Source organism: Bombus fervidus, chromosome 1 (genome assembly GCF_041682495.2).
Source record: "Bombus fervidus isolate BK054 chromosome 1, iyBomFerv1, whole genome shotgun sequence".
Taxonomy (NCBI): domain Eukaryota; kingdom Metazoa; phylum Arthropoda; class Insecta; order Hymenoptera; family Apidae; genus Bombus; species Bombus fervidus.
In genome coordinates, this window is record NC_091517.1 from 17,300,781 (window position 1) to 17,321,941 (window position 21,161).

Consider the following 21,161-nt stretch of genomic DNA (forward strand, 5'->3'; position numbering starts at 1 on the left):
CGTGACTCGACAAAGTCACGCGCGAAATTCCCAAGCGTTCCGGAAATGTAACCTTCTTTCGCGGTCTTCAAAGGTGACAACGAGGACCGCGCGTCTTTCGAAGTTTCAACAAGTTCACGTAGTTATTACGTTGGTACACGTGACATGTCGTTTCTTCGGATAAAACTTCGTGCAGCAACTTTATGTTAAATAATTTCTACATGATATTTCATATATCTCTTTCATTATTTTAGATTTACAAGAAACAGTTTTCTACAGTTCAGAAATTCTTTAAATGTTACTTTTCAACGATCTAACTTCGAGGAAACTTATTTATGATATTAATAAGTTTTGTAAGAGTTCGTAATAGGGAATATTCATGAATGCAAAATCGAAAATTTGATATTAATTATCATAGCGGCTGATAACAAAATTCCAATATCTCTATTGTAAAATTTATTGTCATTTACATACACGCATGCTCTCGTCGTTAAACTCCTGAGAACCATTTCAGTTAACTTCCATATAAGTTAATTTAACAGAATTAAAAATTTCGTATGGCCTTGACTGCGTAATACTCGTGTTGCTTCACGGTTTATGTTTCTTTGAATACACGATGAGTTATTGCTCGGCCAATGCGGCACGGTCGGTCAACTATGCGTTTCGCGATTCGCTGAGATTTAATTGAAACTGGCCGGCAACTTAATGTACAAGAATTTATCGTAGAGCCGGTTCAGCCAAGATTATTGGTTGATTATGCAACGTTTTATGAAAGTCTGATTTCCTGTGCTTTCATGGGAATGAACCTGTTTATTAGTGAGACATAAGCTGTTGCCAAGATAATTATTATTAGCGGAAATTGGTGTGTTTGACTTGTTTGTTAGCATTCGTTGCTTTCGTGCATTTTTGTTTAAAATCTCATTTCGAATTTATTTCATTTTATTAGTATTTATAATCGGGGATGACGATGAGCGAATAAAACTCATTTAAGTAGATGTTGAAATAAGTGTGTTTAATAATTTATCTATTCTTGCTTAATTCCGGCTGATTGGGAAAATAATGTTGTCTTTGTTATTTAAAACATACACAGCAACGAATTTAACAATATTAATACATTATTATAATAGTCATGCGTTATTAATCACATAACGAATGCACGTTGCGCATTAACACAACCAAAGATATCGTTAAATGTAATATCGATAAATTAAAGCTAATGGAGGATTAAGGATAGAGAATTAATTTTGGTAAATATAAATATATGTATTGTAATTTAAGACGATAATAGACACACTTCTTATTTCGATGTGATATCGGTGATTTTGATGTAGATCACACGATGTAAGTAATGCGGGTAGAATCAATACTAGCTTTTCTCCTAAATGAAAGAAGTGGTTGTGACAAAGTCCCAGGAGAGCAATGTTGTTTGTTGGAAATATATGAGTGGGAGATACGAAAATGTGGGTTACCCTCGGTGTAAGATACCATAATGACTCTTGAAAGATCCGGGAAAAAGGGTCACTTTAACCGTCCTAAATCACATCCCATCATCACCGCCGTGTTTGTAAACTGCGTGATGTAATTTCCGAGATCTTACTGACGCGACTCGCTTCGCGTAGAAAATATGACGGTGCTTGTCGCTTGCGGAGTGTCCTATTTTCGTAAATCCATACAGAGGCGTAGGTGCAATTATCAGTGACATCAAAGAATGCGTTCGATGAGAGTTGGAAAGATTTTTTGCTACGAAAAGATACACAGGTCTTTGAAAGTTACTTTTTTATCTCCTTTTGACATAATTATCGACATTGTAATTCGGTTGCAGCTGTGGGTATAAACTGTGAAGTAATCCTCTGCTATTCGCGATCGTTAAAACCCATTTTGTAATTAATGCAATATATTTGAACGTGGATTTGAAACAAAGATTCTCTTGTGCTTTGTAGAGGATTAAATTAAATCTGAAAGTTGATCTCTACAGATATTGCAATATCTTTTTTTTTGTTTCTATATTCTATATATGTTTGTATGTCTTTTATTGTCACAGAATATTACTATATTAAAATAAATGAATGATAATTGTGAAGATGTAGAATATATGAAATTTATTATATCTATTTAAAAACATACATTACGTTGTTTATTTTTTAAATATATTTAGATTATCCGTAATTACCAAATATTTTATTTTCCCTTATATAATAATCTGAGGGAATAAAATATTGCATGATATTTCCAATTCTCTATGACCTGAAAATTTATTATAAATACATATAAAATAAGATTTTAACTTTATGTATATCTAAACACCTTAAAATCCTCAAGCCTGTTATAGTACACTCCACAGGCGTCAAAGCGAAATAATCTTGGTGAATGGAAACGCCAATATTATTTTTGCGGTTCATTTAAGATTGTATTATGGTCTTTTGTCGATCGCTAAGAGCCTTCGGGAAGTTATGCGAAAATGCTGCGGCGAGCTTGGAGTGACAGCTCATATCCATGTCAAACGGTGAAGTGCCTTTAGACTGCACTTTGTAAATTTAATGGAAACCGAGCATCTGGTAACCTGTTAAAATGCTTGGCTTTTAGCTGCTAAGAAGTATTTACTTTATCCGATGCGCGAAACTAATTAATTTCCTCTTACATCGTTTACCGCCAAGGCGAACCATCATGATGCGACATGACGTGGAAAAGAAAGAAACGAAACTTTGCCAGATTATACAACGACACTTTCAATTTTCCCAGATTTCTATCCTCTGTCGATAGAAAATAAAACGACTTGTTAGCCGTCCTTTCGAAACTTTAATAAAATCGATGCTGGGTCGCTACGGTGTTTTAGCTCGGAACTGGCAATTAGCATTGCATTACATTGCCAAGTTTTTAATATACGTAGCAGGAAAAGTATCTCTGCATGAAAATTTATCGAGGGAACGAAATTTCTCATTTTACCGTGTATCTTTATAACAATTTGATATAATAGAATATTTATAATAATAGAATAAGAGTTAGAAATTTAGAAGAGTTTATAGAGATATCAATGAGCATCATTGTGATGTACGTCAATACATTGTCAGTTTTCAAAAAAATCTGTTACATTTTCTTAAATCCCTGAAAACGTACCGAGACAGATAATACAGATATAGACAACTTAATTAATTATGTAATTTTCAATGTTATGCGATGATGCTTTCAAGAGTTGAAGTATCCGACTTCTCCGACTGACTTACATCGCTATAAATTTTAACCCTTTATCATGCATGCATCCTTAGAAATCGTATTAGTATTGTGATAATTATAATATAATTATTATATGAAGATTAATGTTTATTTTTTTGTTATCTTGTTCACGCAGGAAAGATGCCGCGGTTAACATGGAAGGACAGTTTCTGGTTCGTCAGATATACGACGATGAAATTACATATAACATCATATCGGCAGCTGTCAATCGGCTCAGTACGTATTCTTCTTTGAATTGTGAATCTTTAATTATATTATTATTTCGCTAAAAGAGCATATTCTGGATGAAAATTTCATAGTATTGTTACAAAAGGTACCATTAAGGAAAGTTAATAATTCGATTATGTAAAAGAAACACGAAAGCTTGATATAATAACAATTTCTCATACGATACTGGATCTTTTAACAGATATCTCTTTAGCGTCTAATCCTATTAAGATTCTTGAGTCGCATTCAAATAATTGCTTTTATCCCTCGGTTTCAATATTTCTACTTCCTCAATTAAATTTTCAACAATATTTAATCCTATCAAGATGTCTAGGGCTTTCCAAATATTTTTACTCTATCACTGTTATTTAAATTTTCATGCAACGTGTAACTCGATTAAGGTTCTTGAATCACTCTAACATTCGCATTCATTATCCTTTTCACAAGGATGATTACGTTTCCTTTGGCACATGGTTCTTGAATAGTAAATTAAAGCAAAATATTTCTTTAACACCTTTTATCACGTAAAACTAATTTTTTATTTGCAACACAACTATAATATTATTATACGCTTCGTTGAACATACATTCTTATCCAAAATTACATTTTTATTCTAATCAATTTAAACTTCAATGAAAAATTTTACTTCCCTTCTCAATTGAAATACTAGTGATAACGATAGTATTACATTCCCCACATTGAACCATAAATTCTCGGCAGAAACGAGAAAAAAGAAAGAACCAATTCTCTAGAACCTTCACCTCTATAATCTCCCTCGACGAACAATTTGTCGCGAGATATCGAAGTCGTAGCTAATCTCTTTTCTGTACAAAAAAGTCGTTATTCCTTCTGGAATATATAGTGCAAGGTGTTTCTGGAACATTGTAATATTATCCTTGATCGACGATCGAACGACGTCGACGTCGGTATCGGTGGTTCCCGTTTAATACGTTAAACAGCGTTAAACTCGGAAAATCAAATTCCATGGAACATCGATGGTATCGAGGATATTACGGGAAATCTTGCAGACATTCCAGCGGACGAGATCCTCGAGCTGTTCGGCAGGATGTTCTTCGAGTTCTGCCAGGATTCCGGCTACGACAAGATTCTCCAGGTGCTTGGGGCTACGCCCAGGGACTTTTTACAGGTAAATAGCGCTTCGACACGCTCGTTTGCCGCCATTCACTTTCCTGCGGAATAAGATTGCTCCGGTAGACCGTGCCCGGGATTCTCGCGATTCCATGCGGATCGCGGTGAAAGTTTCCTGAAAAGATGACACGTAGGTAGATCGTCATTCTCCTTAGTGTTATGTACGAAGGCCATAGATGTTCCGTTACGTAATGCGATAGGATTGCGCAAAAAATTGGATAGAAATGTGGGGACAAAGAGAAACTTATCGAATGCTCGCGTATGATTCAACTAGGTTCATCGTAACTTCTTCTTTCGATTCTTTCATTTCCAAAAGTTTCAAGAAGATGGAAACATTTAGACAAGGCCTCGAATAGGTACGTTAACGAAATGAGAAAGTATATCTACATGATGTTATCAGTTTAAAAATAAAAGAGACAAAATATTATTTAATGGTGAATAACACTTAATCTATGGTATTTTGTTGCAATTTAGAATCACTCGGCGAATGTTAGCAAAAGCATAGAGATCAGGACCTTATCTATAGCTACGAAATATTTTAAGCCAGTAAATTCTTTCACAAGTTATCAGATCGATATACAATTTTCATATTTCCTACTATCTATAGCCATCTATAGCTGGTTCAAGAGAACATCGTCTCTTTTTGTTTATTTCTGTCCTCGTTATTGTTCATGCGCGTATCCGACAATTTCGATCTTTGTATCAGGCACGTAATGTTTACAACGTATATACCCGTTGTTCGGAACTCGACGCACGATTCGTTCGGGAAAAATGCGTCGCGCCAGTCCAGCAATTGCGGCAACCTACGGTTGAATAATCAAACAAAAAGCGCGTAAACTCGTTCACATGGTTAGAATACGAACGCAGGATTATTGCGACGCTCACTGGAAAATGTTTTTGTCGCGCCTAGCCGATGCATTATTGTGATTTCTTTACGGCGTTCCAACAACTGAGTCATTGGCTTGTTTCTCTTCAAAATATGCCAGATAGAATCCAGCGAGGTTAACTATATGGAACGGAGCATTAATAATAGCAACGCTGTGAATGGAAATGGATTCTTTGAGCAAAAGCGAGAAAAACAAAAGATTATATCTAATTAGTTCGTTTCTTCTTTATTTTGTTTTTTCTTTTTTTACATAGAAAAAAATTGTCTTTTTAGATAATGAATTCTGAAAGATCATTAAGCGTACATTTGACAAAATATAGAATCTAGGTTATTTCATAATTTAACGATATTACAGGAATAGCGTCAATGTGTAAAATGTATGAAAGAAAACGCGATAGTTATTATTTATACGCTTAATATTTATTCATTCAGAGAGGAAATATTACACACGGCTGTGGTGTTTGAATTAATTATAGATTCATGAATTCTGTTTAATATCTCCGCGGTGTTTAGTCATTCACATCTGAACTAGTACCTCCGGCACGTTAAACATACGGTTTTGTTTTCGTATAATTATGAAAGACATACATTACGTAGTTACAGGCGAAAGATACAAAGTCTAAATATAATCGTATGCATATCTTGTCTTCAGAGCAAACGTGTTTCAAAATGAAATCTTGTTGGAAGACAGTTCTGCGATTGTAGTATTTAACTGTAGACGTATTTGTGTCATTACCACATATATGTAGTTCCTTAGGTTATTCGTTTCATTCATTAAATTCTTGTGTTATGGCAATTAAAAAGGTTTAAATTTATATAATGAAATATATTCGTTTGTTAAAATTTTTCCAACTCAAATGCTGAAATGTTTAAAAATTCCCCGCTAGATTACTATAATGAAATGAGATTTCAAAATTCAAATTTCACACGGAGGTGAGCTTATAGTAATATTTGTTGAATTAAAATTAACAACCGCCCTATATATGATTCTGTCGCGATTCCTACTATATTATATTTCGAATAAGCCCATTTGCACTACGTACAGTAAGAAATTTTGTTCGCGATGAACGCGCGCGACGCGATTAGCAAGTGGAATGTGAGTAATGTGACCGCGGATCAGGATTATTATCGTTTTTCCATCGCAAGGTTCCATTTCCGGTTATTTCTCAGCTCGAGACCGTCACGTACGAACAGTTAGTTCTCGTTCCGTTGTACGAACTTGGAAAATTTCGCGTTTCTTATATTTCCTCGTCGCTTGGATTCCACGAATATCGACACGATCGAAATTAATGGCAGAAATTGAATTGGAAACGCGTAACGAGTATTCTACGATGAAATGGCGTGCATTGATCATCATGGCTGGTTGAAACGCAAAGTGGCAATCGAAAATAAATTAGGGACATAGGAATGTTTTAGTTGGGCGGAACGCAATGTTCGATAATAGCGAGAGCACAGATAGATTGACAGGGGGCCGTGTAACCTTTAATTACAGAACTTGGACGCCCTTCACGATCATTTAGGCACTTTGTATCCGGGAATGAGGGCGCCCTCTTTTCGGTGCACCGAGAGACCAGAGGATGGAGCGCTCATATTACATTATTACTCCGATCGACCTGGTTTGGAACACATTGTGATTGGCATCGTCAAGGTATTTTTATCGTTCAATGATATATCGGGTGAAAATTGAGCATCGAAGTTTGTTAATACTTGAAAAAGGAATACTCTTTCTTTACAGTCTTATATTTTTGCCATTTGAAGTTTTTAAATTAAGGAGTAGATCGTGAATGTTTATGCGTTCATAGAAAATTCAGATATGCAAAAATGGACAGAATGCGTATAACGTACAAGACTGTAGGAAGTATCGAAATTGAAATAAAAATAATATGATATTTAGAGGATGAAAGAAATCTCGATCCATATCCATATTTTTTTAATGATATTAAATACGAATACAAAAAGCAATCATAGAGATTGAAAAGGATGGGAAATAGAAGAGAGTTGCAGTAACTTCCACAGCACGAAGATCTCGTACTCTATTTATCCAAATCTAATTTTCCGCCATAAGATTCTGAATTTTGAATTGCGTGTATTTTAAAGAGAACGACTGTGTCAATTAACTGACCTGTAATATTTAATTTCCACCCTAAAATTCATCCGGATAAAAGCAAACAGTTATAAATCGGTTATAAATTTTATCGATCTTAGACCGTGGCGAAGAAGCTTCACGGCACGGATATAGAAATGCGGATATTGAAAACGAAAAACGAATGCGACCACGTGCAGTTTTTGATCACGAACACGTCCGGTCCTGGGGTCGTTTCAAATCCCATGATCGCGGAACTTGAAACCTTATCTGTCGGTGAGTAATACTCTTCATACGTCAATCTTCTATTTATAAAAATACTACTACTAATTCTACTTTATATATCACAAAGATATATCTTGCTGCGAGCGCAGGATATTTCAGAGATTAAAACGTCTAAAAATAAGATTAAATAGGAATTTTGTTATGTTACTGGAGTGTCAGGTAACACAAAGTTCATAAACGCTTTATTAAAAGGTTGTCATAAGAGTATAAAACTTGATGGCTACGATAATTCTCTTCTTCTTGGTTTTATCCAACCCGTTATGCATGAAAAGTAAAAAATTAGCTTAGCGAACGCTAGCTAATTTAGTCGCGGGAGATCTCTTGATCCCTTAGGTAATTTTTTTGAGCTTAAAAAGGAGAAGTTTGCAATATGAAATTAATCGAGAGAATCAATATTGCATACAACGAAGTTTAGTCTGTAATAAATTCAATGATATCAAGTTCCTGTGGTATATGAAACTCTTTGATACGAAAGCATGAGTACAGGATTTAACTCTGCCTTTTGTATTTATGTTACAACCTTTTACTAAAGTATTTATTGGCATGTCAATCCTAGTTTTTGCTGTGTCGTTGTTGCATAAAGTCAATGATATATCTGGAAAAGAATAATTTTTTAGAAGAGTAAAAGATCAATTCCATATAGACATACTTAATTTAATGTCCGATAATATTGAGAATAAAGCAGATGTTAGCATATTTTGTGTGCTCTTTTTTATTAAGATTAGATATCTCTAAAACCAGCAAAGCACCGAAAGTGATAAGGACAGATTTACTAAAAATGTTATGAAATATATGCCGTAGAACCAAAAGTGAGCCCTATGACCTTTTGCCGAGTTTTTCCATTCCATCTGATGTTCAACCGGGACCTTACCATAGTTCAGACTGGATGCACTATAACTCGAGTTATCCCTCAAGTGTGCTCTGGTAATTGCAAGTTGAACGACATTCTTCTGACAGTAAGTTCCCACAATTATAACTTATATGGACGATGCATGAAGTACTATCGATATCCATGCTATTCCAGCCACATACAGTTTGCAAATCTTGCATAAACTGCGATGTTTATAATCATCCTGTAGGATAGCATCCATAAACACAAATTTCAAGGTAGACGTTAACTTTGGTTTAACAATCTGTGTAAGCTATAATACATAAATATTTGAATACTAGTGTATTCAACGGAAGCGTGTTGAACATCTATTATAACATTCTGTCAGCGTTTAATGAATATTATCATTCTGCTGATTTTACTGGCAAACAATAACTATCTTACTGTCAATTATTAACTACAAAGTATTTTACTTAAAAAAAAAAGAAAGAATGCCATTGTGGTAATTTGGAACTTATTTTGTCTGAAAATATGTTATTTACCTCAAACGATATAACTCTTGTAACCATGACAAGCCATTAATTATTTTTCGGAACCTTGCTTTATAGTCTACGTATCTCATTTCATAAATATCCAGATTTTATTCATGAAGGGACGATATAAACTCGAGAAAAGAAATGTGTCATGTGAAGCACGATCTAGAATCGCGATTTAATAAAAACACGCGAAGAAAGACAGACATTACAGATTCCGCAATTGATCAATATCAATTTCTTCCATCTAGACTAATCTAGAGTAATAAATCTAAAAGAAATCTGACGTAACAGAAAGAACCACGTCTTGGGCTATCAGATTCGTAGGTAAGATTCCTCTTCTTTTTACTCTTTTTGGTACTATGGCAATAATAGATAACAGAATCGATTCACAATGTAATATCGATGTAATTGTATTTGTTTCTTCAATCTGGAAATACATGTACCTCCAAGATATCAAAGATAATTCGAAAGACAACTTCTGAAATAAATATCATTGCCTTCGCATGAAAAATATTGTAGTTATTAGAAAAAAAAAATTAAAAATTATTTTTTTCCCTTTTACAGATGTATGTTTTTTATGGTGTGATATAAACTTATCTCTTCAATTCCATCGTATCATTAGCATATACAATATTTCTCAAAATTACTTCGGGCTATTCATAGTTTGTAAAACGCGGTACAAAATATCGATTCAATCGGAATTCTGCAATGATCGATTCACAAGGCGTTAGCGAAAAATGTTTTATTGCCGCAATAGCACATTAGTTAGCGCGGACCACGAAATTACGTTACTGTGAGCCGCGCATTGGCCACCAATGATAATTTGCATGGATTCATGCACGCATAATCGTATATCTTTCAAATACGGTTTGTTTCAAGCGTCATGACACGAGCTATTGGAACGGTACCGTTTAACTTCATTTGCATCCGTGCTCGTACCTACATCCACGTCTGTGATCCATTATCCATTCATTATTAGCCCCCGATCGTCGTTGATATTTCATGACGCTGCTGCCTTCAGAAATCGAAACAGAATCCCGTTGCACGTGCATAGATGTATAGAATAAAGTCAATCGATAATTAATCAAAATTCTTGTCGTTGATCTAGATACATATTTATACACATTCACAACGATAAACGTAATATCATACTATCTTACGAATTTATGACTTGTTACGGATTGCAATAAAGTATCAGGAAGTACAATTCGATAAACATTGAGAATAACTATGTATGTACGTTTTCTGATCACAGTATAATCTTAAATGTATTTTATATGTCCTTGATGTTGTGAAATAAATCCCTAGCTTTGTTGTCGTAGGTGAGACCACATTTAGAGTTAACATTCGAGAACATATTGTCGCACATCAATACGGTTTACGTGTTACGAACGAAAAAGGGTGTGATGCAAGTGGATTCTTCGGAAGAATATTCGTACCTACGTTTGAAAGTTAGTATATCTTTTAGAATATTAGAATTATCTAAAATCATTTGTTGGTTCTAGGATTTTTACAATACAGTAGAATCGATCAAATTATATATTTTTTTAGTAAGGTTTAAAGAATCTTTATTACCAATGCTTATGAATAATTGAACATTTATATTTATAATACTTACCATTATATTCCTTGTAATTAGTAAATAATATTTAAATCGTAAGTGAAAAAAATGAACGTATTTCGTTGTCACGTGCAAGATTATTATTTTTCCAGGGGCAAATGTTGTACATACCCGAATCAGACCTCGTCACCTTTCTCTGTTATCCTAGCGTTATCAACTTGGATGACTTAACCAGGTAAGAATTTACATGAAGTATAATCATTAATTCAAACTAAATCGCTCTATGACGAAGAGAAATTACATTCTGGTTGGTTGAAAATGAACACGTAAACTACGATTAACAAGGAAATTAGACGAGCTGAATTGGATAAGCGATCAAAGGTTAATCCAAATTCAATTAAATTCCGAATTCAAACGTCAAAATACCACTATTCACGACTTGATTTCATCCGTTTAACGTACCAAAGTCGCGTTGATTAACGACTCACGTTTCTCCTGAGCATGTTAGCGCGACCTCAATTTGTTAGAAATCGAAGAGACACGATCGTTCACATCCCACGATTCGAAAATTTGCCGTCTCTATCGTTACGGTAATTATATCACGCTGACTGATATCGTTATTCGTGCGTCTACGTTGATCCATACCGCGGCGCAATTATCGAATAGTTCCTAAATTGAATTTCAATCAAACCAAATAGCGCGGCCGTACGACTATGATCAATAACGGGACGAGAACGCATTCATCGTCGTTAGGTTTGGTGACAAACGTTCTGAATTCTATAAAAATGGCTACGACGTCTGCATGCGTAAGTAGCGACGAAATAAATGGCTGTCAAGAAAAATGCAACGTTATTTTCCGCTGGAAAAACGATTTTCCACTTCGGTGCACAGAAACCAGAAACCGCTGTTTCGGTTTCGACGTTTATGGCTATATCGTGTATTAAAATCCTAACATATATCAAAAATATTATATAAGTAACTGTTCTCCGAAGCAAGAAAAAGGAAATTGTGAAAGGGACAAGGGGAAAAGAATGGGAGAAAAAAGAAATAAAAAGAAAAACACTAAGGGGAGAAAAAAAATGAGCATTCGAAGAAAATAGGCGAAAAATGGGAAGAAAAAAAGAGGCAAGCATTCCAAAAATGGAAAGAGCCTGGTTAACGTAGCATCTTTATACTCTACTTCCCCATTACCAGATGCTAAATCTGCTTCGTCACAACTCAATCAAGATTTTTCGCCTTGCCGTAAACGACCGTACCTTGTCCAAGTTTCTCTTTTCACAAACGCCAGGTTACCAAAGATTTTAATTAATTAGATCAACTATTTCTTTGTCTTTTATAAGAGAAAGTCTGGAATATTCATCCCAGAAAAATCAGTAAAAAATATCTCATCGTAAAGTTTGATGATCAGGAACCATTAACCAATTTTCATTCAGTCAAAGCTACGTACGTACTTTAATTTCTCAGTAGAGGATTGACATACAATGTCGATATAAAGTACAGGATCGAACCGAAAGAAAATCTCGTGGAGAAATATGAGTATGTACAAAGAAGCTCTTGTTATACAGTAAGAACAAGACAATAGAAGTATCTTCTTTCAAGTAGCAAAAAATCCGTATACAAAGCTTAACTCAGCCGATCTTACAGCCATCGGACACAACGCTATTTAGGTCGTTATCGTAAATAGACGTAACGTGTTCGATGGCCGTCTAGTGGACTTTCCCTATTAATTCATCGTAGCCCATTACTCTGTCTTTGCGCGGAAAATATTTGTCTCCGAGTAAAAGAACGGGTACACTGGCCATTCAATAAATACTGAAGCGATGGCTTGTATAATTATAGCTATTCGAGTGTCTGCCCGTACTCCACTACGAACATAAATTTCCGTCAAGCCGCTACCGAATTGCCCCCGTTCGAATAATCTTTGCCCTTGTTATTCTCGTAATTTTCCTTCTCCCTTACAGTCGACCACTCTCTTCTTTGTCCATGTCAACTTTTGCTTCTCATTTCCTCTATTTTGTGCTTCAGTAACAGGGAAAAATGCACGAAACATCGCGTTTATCCGCATTCTATCATACATTCTGACCTGGATCCCTTCCGATCTGTTTTCTGACCGAGTTCTCCGGAAATCGAATGTCTCACGGAGAAAATTCAGTCTCGTAATCGACACGTCAAGGCACGTACATACCAGCAAAACATATTCATACACAGTGCTTGCAAAATGTTCGCTAATATTTACCGACCACTTTGCAAAGTATTTTCTCAAAATTGTTCTATTTGGTTCAGATGCTTCGGAGAATTATGTTTTGCGAACATATTTATGAACAGGATGCAAATGAAAGAATAACAAATAAACGACGAACTGTTGAGGACGCATCAGTGAAAACACACTAGACCATTTTCATGCGCCTCGTGCGAAATTATATACACGCCGTTTTCTCGATTCTCATGAATCTCTGGACGATTAACGTCAAGATAATTCCTCCAATAGTTTGAATTGACTAGGATTTAGTCGAGCAGAAGCGTCAAGGTAGTTAGCAGATAAATTTAAAGCTTAATCGAGTTGTCGCCCATTACTCCGCCTGTTTACCGCGTTAACTTCCTTTTGTAACGAGAACCGAGTAGCGATAACTCTTGGAGCATTAGATTAGGCGGGAATTACGCTCACCGGATAGATTACCTCGTTTCAGTATGGAAAAAAATTACGGTTCGTCTAGGGGAATAAATTTTCTTTGAGAGAAATGACGAAGTTGTTTGAGTGTCGCGAGTAAGGATGGTCCTCCATTTTAACGAACCTCAAGGGTGCATTTTTGCGCCGCGTCGTTGGGTAGTCTTTACCGTCAGCAAGCGAGAGCAGAGAGATGAATTATACATCGGATATGATTGAATGCTGAATCTCAAATGAGAACGATTAGAAGTGTCGGAGATAAATTGCACCGGATTTGAAGCCGCGGTTTCCATGGAAAGTCATAAATATCGTTTTACGCGACGTATACGGAATAATGCATCGTTTATTGTCGTATCGGTTATTACTTTTTAAATTATTAAAGTTTCGAGGTATCTCCATTTGCATCGAGATGTTTGAGACTTCTTATTATCCTTGAATGAACAATAAATTGTAAACATAGTTGAACAGCGTTGGATCGAAGAGTTGTATATAACTCACCGTCGTTCGAAAATTTAGAAAAATTTCAATTACTTTGCAATCTTGTAATCATCGTCACGTTTCAACACTCGTTTCTCCTTACAAATACGTACGTTAATGGAATCGAGTGTTCTATTGTTTACGTTCATGTATTTTTGATTGTCAGGCGAGGTTTGTATCTGAGCGACATCCCTCTTCACGACGCCACCAGAGATCTCGTGCTGATGTCAGAGCAATTCGAGGCTGATTACAAATTAACGAGAAACTTGGAATTGCTTACCGATAAATTGCAACAGACGTATCGTGAGCTCGACGGCGAGAAGCAGAAAACCGACAGGTAAGGATTTCCGTCCGCGTAATTTTCTGATTAAGGAAATCCCCATTGGCCTCGTTTGCCATTTATCCTGACGCAATTCTGCCGGAATCGACTTCTCTCCGGCGTCGTTACAGTTTCTTTCTTGACAGAATACTCTCTCCTACCGGAAATTGGATCGTGATTTTTTTCTCACCTTCATCGGGAGGTATTTTTTAAACTACGTCTATTACGTCGTTCTAAAACATCAACGACGTGATCGCGACAACGAAGAGTCTTGAAATAAATGTAGTTTGGATGGTGTGCACGATGAATTTAAAGAATGATTAAATTCGTGAAAGTACTAAGTGAAACGGATCGACTTTAGTTTTAATGGAATATTTCAATTTTGATTACACTGAACACGTTTAGATGTTTTAATCGAAATAGACTTGTTTCAATAAAGAGATTAAATATTTTAGCAATGTATTTATAAACACATGTAGAGAAGAATTTATATTCGATATGACGCAAGATATATTTTCATCGTCATTGTAGTAATACGTTCGATATTGAGTATATTTGCGTTCTAGTCAGAAAGGAGGTATTAAAAAATTTTATAAATACTTCCATAAAAGATATTAATATTTATTTTTTATGAGAATTACAGCTACATTTTTCCACCTGTTGCCCTCATATGCATTGCATACATGAAACTAGGTTGTATCGCACAAAGAATTTTTTGTATCGGGACGGGATAAATTTGCTGTATAATTGGATAAAAAATTTTTAAACTGTCAGAGAAATTGCCTTTCGGGTGATATAAAAAAGAAATTTCAACAATTTTTGGCAGTTTATGAATTTATGTGTAACATTCTTTCCATTTAATATTAATAAACAACTATTAAGCGCGAGATATAAAATGTCGATTCCACATAGCAAATAAATTATATTACTCTAATTTATTCCAAAGATACAGAAACATTAATTCTAGCAAATATTGTCGCAGACAATGGCTTCCAATATATTAATTCAGCATGAAAAATTCATCAAAATTTCAATGAAATCAAATAACAGTCTTTACATTTCCCTTTGACTGTTGCATTTTTAAGCTAATTTAATCTCGTTCGACACACAGCGAGATCGGAATCAAAACTTTGTAAAAATAACTTCCATCTTATCATAGAAAAAGGAGGAAAATTCGGAGGCTTGTTCGATTTATAGTTCCTATTTTCACGATTTAAAAGATGCCAACGAAATTAGCAATTCGTGGCACGGTGGGTTGTGGTTGAAGGGAGCTGCATTAAAAATTGTACGTGTTCCGTAGGTTGTTGTATTCCGTGCTGCCCATTTCCGTGGCGAACGAGCTGAGGCACTCGAGGCCGGTTCCTGCGAAGAAGTATGACTGCGTGACCTTATTGTTCTCCGGGATCGTTGGTTTCGGAGCTTACTGCGCCGCTCACACGGACTCCAGTGGTGCGATGAAAATCGTCAACATGCTCAATCAACTGTACACAGCGTTCGACGTGCTCACCGATCCGAAGAAGAACCCAAATGTGTACAAGGTAAGCGTTTACTTCGTTGAGAATCTGTGTCGAATCGAACTAGGTTTTCTGGATAATTCTGTGCTGAGGCTAAGTAAAAGTAGTACTTTTTAGTGTCTTTTTTTTGTATTTTCAACAATTTAGGAAATTTGTAGATTGCAAGATATATTTAATAAAATAGACTTGAAATGACTTTATATTCTATCCAATATTCACGCAATTGGTAATTCATTTAGATATTTAAATATCGAGATATTTATTGTAGAATATTTACTAGATATTTGGATATTTATTATAGAATATTTTAATATTTAATACCAAACGAATAAAATAAATGTTAAGTTTGATAAAAGAACATTGAAGGTGTTACAAGGAATAACAGAAAAGATTGCAACAGGATGTGTATTCGATTACGCAAGATAATGTATAATTTGAAGATTCGAAAGTGACTGATACGCTTGAAGAATAATTAAAGTGTTCAAATGCAAATGAAAAAAAAATTGAACGTTTGTAGTTCCATCGGAATGGAACTTGGAACGTAACTTAGATCGCGAATGGTAGTAATATGGAAAGTGCGCCTGCATGGTGTAACATAAAGCGTTCATGGCGTCGCAACATATATTTTTGAAAGGCACTTTCGCGTTGGAAAGAAAGTTTTCTCGTAACCCGTGCCGTTTAAAATGCATTAATGGACGGTTGTGAGCGACTCCGTAGGAAACATGAACGACAGCCGTTAGGAATACTGGCTATTTTAAATAATAATACCGACTAGGAGAAACTTTTTTGTCCCCTAAGACTTCCTTTCATGTGAAGTGCCATAGCCGGGTTTGCAACTTGTATGAAGTCCATTGTAATATGCAGATGATGTTTTATACGTAGAATAAGTACTAGATATAATCTCCCTCTTTTCTTTCTTCTATGAAACTAGCTACGAATTCCCTTTCAAAATAGTTCCCTATATTGCAACGTTTATGCTTACAATTATAGTAGCAAATTTAAAGAAACATAACGCGGTTAAAAGAACGACTATTAATTATGGATCATCGTAACAATATTTTCTAAATACTTCTTAAATTTATTTATTATTACATAATTTCAATCCATCTTTTAATTAATTATAAATAATTATAAGTATCTGTAGCTTCACCTAAAATAAAATACGGCCATCAATATATATCTTCTTCTTTGCTTTTCGAAAGGAAATACACATTGTTATCGATTTTACTTTCGACGAGAACATCGTTAGAAAGCTAAAACGAGGATTCCCGTATAACCATTATACAGCTGACAACGAATATATTTGAATTTACGAGAAGGCTTGTTAGCACTGATCCACTTTGGTCGGACTAGGTCGAAACTGTTGGTGACAAATACATGGCCGTGAGCGGATTACCGGAACCATGTCGTTGCCATGCACGGTGCATCGCTCGTCTCGCATTGGATATGATGGATCTAGCCGCGGACGAAGTGCAGATCGATGGCGAGCCTGTGGTAAGCCCCCATATTTTTTTATACGTTCGTTCTGCGGCCTTCAATTTTTATGTTTGCGGGTAGGACCTCTTCGAATGATAACATCGATCCTCGGAGAAACATTTATCATCTCTCTGTTACCACTTTACCACCAACGATATCACCGAAATATTTCTGAATTCGAAAATCCAATGATTAATTTTCTTTCTCCAATAGCTCGTAAATATCGTTTCGTATAATAATTCGGGAAGAATTCTGGACAATGAAATTATATTATGAAATGCTAGTCTTTGAACTTGGAAACAACTGTGATAGATGAAATACCGTTCCTTTAATTCTTAGTTAACGCGTCATGAATTTGGAATTTATCCGATCTATGAACTTTCTATTGTAACTTTTTCGCTCGAACATTTTTTCATTCATTTACAGGCAATATGTTTGGAATTTGATCAATTCCCGCTACAATTGATATTTCAATTTTTCAAATAATTCTTTCCATTTTTTAAATTCAAATTCCTCGCGGTAAACTCATCGCAGAATCATGTCCGATTTATCAATCGGAATTCACTTTGTCTCCAAGTACTTGGCTAATGTATTTATTCCTATCAGCAAGACAACGAAATAACAGAAAATACTTCTAAACGAGTTAAGCGTTCCCCGACTTGACTTTTCAATTGCGTTTCGTGGAACGCAGTACGGAGACAGGTACGCGAGAGATCTCTTGCATTCGATTATCCGTAGAAAGACTCTTGTTCTCCTTCCTGAATGTGCTCTTCCTGTTCCTACGCGAAAGCTTCCGCCGGTAACGTTTACGTTGTCGACGTGATGCGAATTCACATCGTTGTATATAAAGAAGACCCGTTTAATAAACGTGCGAAATGTTTCGCAGAAAATCACCATCGGCATCCACAGCGGAGAGGTTGTGACCGGGGTAATTGGACACCGTATGCCTCGTTACTGCCTGTTTGGAAATACGGTGAATCTCACCAGTCGAACTGAGACCACCGGGGAACCGGGCAAAATAAACGTCTCCGAGGACGCGTACAGGTACGAAGTCATATTAAATTTACGGATTTATGGTAATTGCAGGCTATTTTCGGGGCTTGCTGGCATTGGAAAAAGTCGGTGCTGAATTTGGCCGAATTCGTGAAACGCGCAACTGGAATGTTTCCTTTCGAATCGTAAGCGGTTTATTTTCGAAGCTTTTACCGTTGGGATTTCGCTTTGGGAATTCGGCCTTTTATTAAAGAAGGAAGGAAAGTTAAGGGGCTTGTTAGAGTAATTTGCAAAGTACTAGCAATTCTGTTTGTTTCAGAGTTGCTCTTTACAGATTAAAGCGATGACGAAATATTTTCAATCGTAATGCGTTTGAAATAGCAGAATTGCAGTTATTCGTAATTTAATTAAAAGGTTTTGCAATTTCACGGAATATGGAACATGTCTGATTGAAAATTTATATGAAGTTTTCCGTTCTATTGAATAATTAAAATATCTCTTTTATCTCCAATAATATAGACAATGTTTGAGATCGAATTCAAATGATTTTACAAAAGAGATATCGTGAAAGAGAAATCTCTTTATAGTCATCTTATTATATGTGATATGATAGTCATCTTTTTTCGAATTTTGTATGATCATTGTTTTGTTTTTTATAAAAGTAACTATATAGTGTTTGCTATATCATCTTGTAGGAAATGTTCAAATGTATTGAATTGATCTGAAACAATCTCTCGAAGCAATATTACGATAATGTTTAAACTTGTTATTTATATTAATGAATGCCCAAAGCAATATGTTGCCTCAAACGAACAATAGTGAATTGTTGTGTGCCTTTTGAACTATGTCTATTATTAACAATATATCACCACCATGAGATGCCAATTTGTGCATTTATTAAATACGTAAACAGTAACTTCACACATTATACTAAAATTATTTTGAAAGTTAATTACTTTGTTGCTGGTGCTCCAGTTCGCGTTATGGTAATAACTTAAACATTATACAGTGCATTATAACACCTCTAGTTAAATACTTATATCACAGCTTCATAGAATTTTTTACGATAAAAACTTGGGAATTTTTGTACGATACTCTCTTACATTACTTCGAATTATCAAGATTCGAATAATTGGTAAACGACAGTTAACCGTGTCCAGCAACATTATGCTCGAACGAATTGTTTAGGGAGAAGATAATTCAATTATATGAATTCGGGAAAATCTAGGAGGGCTGTTGAGCTATCATCCCCAAGGGAAATACATTGGACGCAGAGGGATAAAATTTAATGCAAAACGCCAGTTGAAACAGTTACACGTCTGTCAACTGATCTCCAGGGTATTTTAAATTTCAATATCACTGTTGTTCGCTGAGACATTAACTATACTTGATGGACGCGTTAACGTCATGAAAACAGCGATTCGTATAAATTATACAGCAACAATTTTGTCACTCTTGCACCGAAATTTACACAGCGATAATTTATTCGTAGTTTGTTCTTCGTTAAAACGCTTTAATCCGTTTTGGTTAACACAGTGCGCTCGACTTCGTCGCAATATTTCATAATGATCGTAAACTCTGATGGCGCAATACCAACAATAGGTAAGAGTTTTACGAAAAATGTAATCCACTGGCAAACTCGACTTTCAGTCGCAACATAGCGTACATATTTGTGGTTGCATCAAAGTGCGGAATTTATAAATTGAATTTTCTTTCGTGCCAAGCGTTTCGCAAAAAGAGAAAAACATTTTATGAAAACGAACGATGTCTCGAGTGTTCGTAGTTGGTATATAATTTCTCTTATTTTTAACATTCATTAACCTCAGGATATTATCATGTATAATTATCGTAGACCTATTGAACCTAACTTTCCCTTAACCTGCCACGACTTGTGTTCTGTCTATCACATCTGAGTGAAAACCTTGCTTCGATCGACATTGAAATTGCTTCGATCCGTTTACTTGGAATCGTTGGAATTTAATGTTCTGAATTTCACTCGTTGTGTTCCACTATTCTTTAGTAAATACTTCTTTATCGTTGTTATTCCAAAAAACTTATCGCATTTTCTTTGATATAATCTTTGCAAGCAGCTTTATTGCCATTGAAGAAAGTTTTAGAAAAAACAATAATAAATTATGGCGCGACTATGCGATATTCAATGAACAAAGCGGAGATCAGATTGAACATCTGTCCAACGTTTTTTTTTTTTTTTTTTTGTCTTTTTGACCCACGAAGGCAAATATCGTACCGCTGAAGAATGACATGCTTTTTATCGGCTGATCCTAGACTTTTCTCCTTAATTGCCGCATTAGACGTCCAAGTTTGAACGGTACTTTTTCAAAGTCAGCATTTTATTATTTGACAGAAGTTCGTAATAAATAATTTCCTTCCACTTGAGCCAAGTATTTATCTTAATTATCTTAATATCGTTCGTAAGAAGCGTTACAAACTTTTCCAATAACTGAATATCTATAATTGTTAAGTAGTTAATACCGCGCAGTTTCAAAAAATTCGTAAGGTACTAAATTTTATTTCTCAAACCAAGTTTACATTGAAATAAAAATATTGGCCACTAATAAATAAAAAATGTATAGAACACCGTTTTTCTAAACCTTGAATCATGTTCAGTGAAAGCATTTTGCAAGTTATGTATCTGTCACACTTTTCTCTTCTATATTGATAGAGTTTGATCGTTTGAATGAGAAACACCGTGTCACTGCTGTGTGAGTATTTTATCATATGGCGAGTTTAAGGTAAAATATCCCGTAGAAAATGGAAAAGTCGATCCACCAGTATCGAAATTTATACGGTCAACCTGTTATTATATGACGGCAGTTCCATCAGGAAGTTCGATATAGGTATACAACGGTCCAGGCATCGTTTGAAAGAAATTGCATCGGAAGTTACGAACAGGTTTAAAGCATTTTAGCGAACAGGCAACGTATGCATTTTACGAATCAAACTCTTCGAA

At 35.3% G+C, this 21,161-nt stretch overlaps 1 protein-coding gene across 7 annotated transcripts in view; it reads left to right on the top strand.

The window, feature by feature from the left end:
* Gycbeta100b (guanylate cyclase soluble subunit beta-1-like) overlaps window positions 1–21,161 on the top strand; it is a 111,345-nt gene that overhangs the window by 85,906 nt on the left and 4,278 nt on the right. For all 7 annotated transcript variants that reach the window (XR_011800143.1, XM_072006034.1, XM_072006046.1 and 4 more), the window contains 11 exons: window positions 3,326–3,426; window positions 4,446–4,564; window positions 6,945–7,100; window positions 7,658–7,811; window positions 8,622–8,776; window positions 10,508–10,636; window positions 10,899–10,981; window positions 14,055–14,225; window positions 15,508–15,745; window positions 17,075–17,215; window positions 18,084–18,241. Coding sequence is in view for 6 of the 7 variants with exons in the window: in XM_072006024.1 (XP_071862125.1) it covers window positions 3,326–3,426; window positions 4,446–4,564; window positions 6,945–7,100; window positions 7,658–7,811; window positions 8,622–8,776; window positions 10,508–10,636; window positions 10,899–10,981; window positions 14,055–14,225; window positions 15,508–15,745; window positions 17,075–17,215; window positions 18,084–18,241 (1,605 nt within the window). In the remaining variant the exon portion in view is untranslated. The remainder of the gene's footprint in view (window positions 1–3,325; window positions 3,427–4,445; window positions 4,565–6,944; window positions 7,101–7,657; window positions 7,812–8,621; window positions 8,777–10,507; window positions 10,637–10,898; window positions 10,982–14,054; window positions 14,226–15,507; window positions 15,746–17,074; window positions 17,216–18,083; window positions 18,242–21,161) is intronic.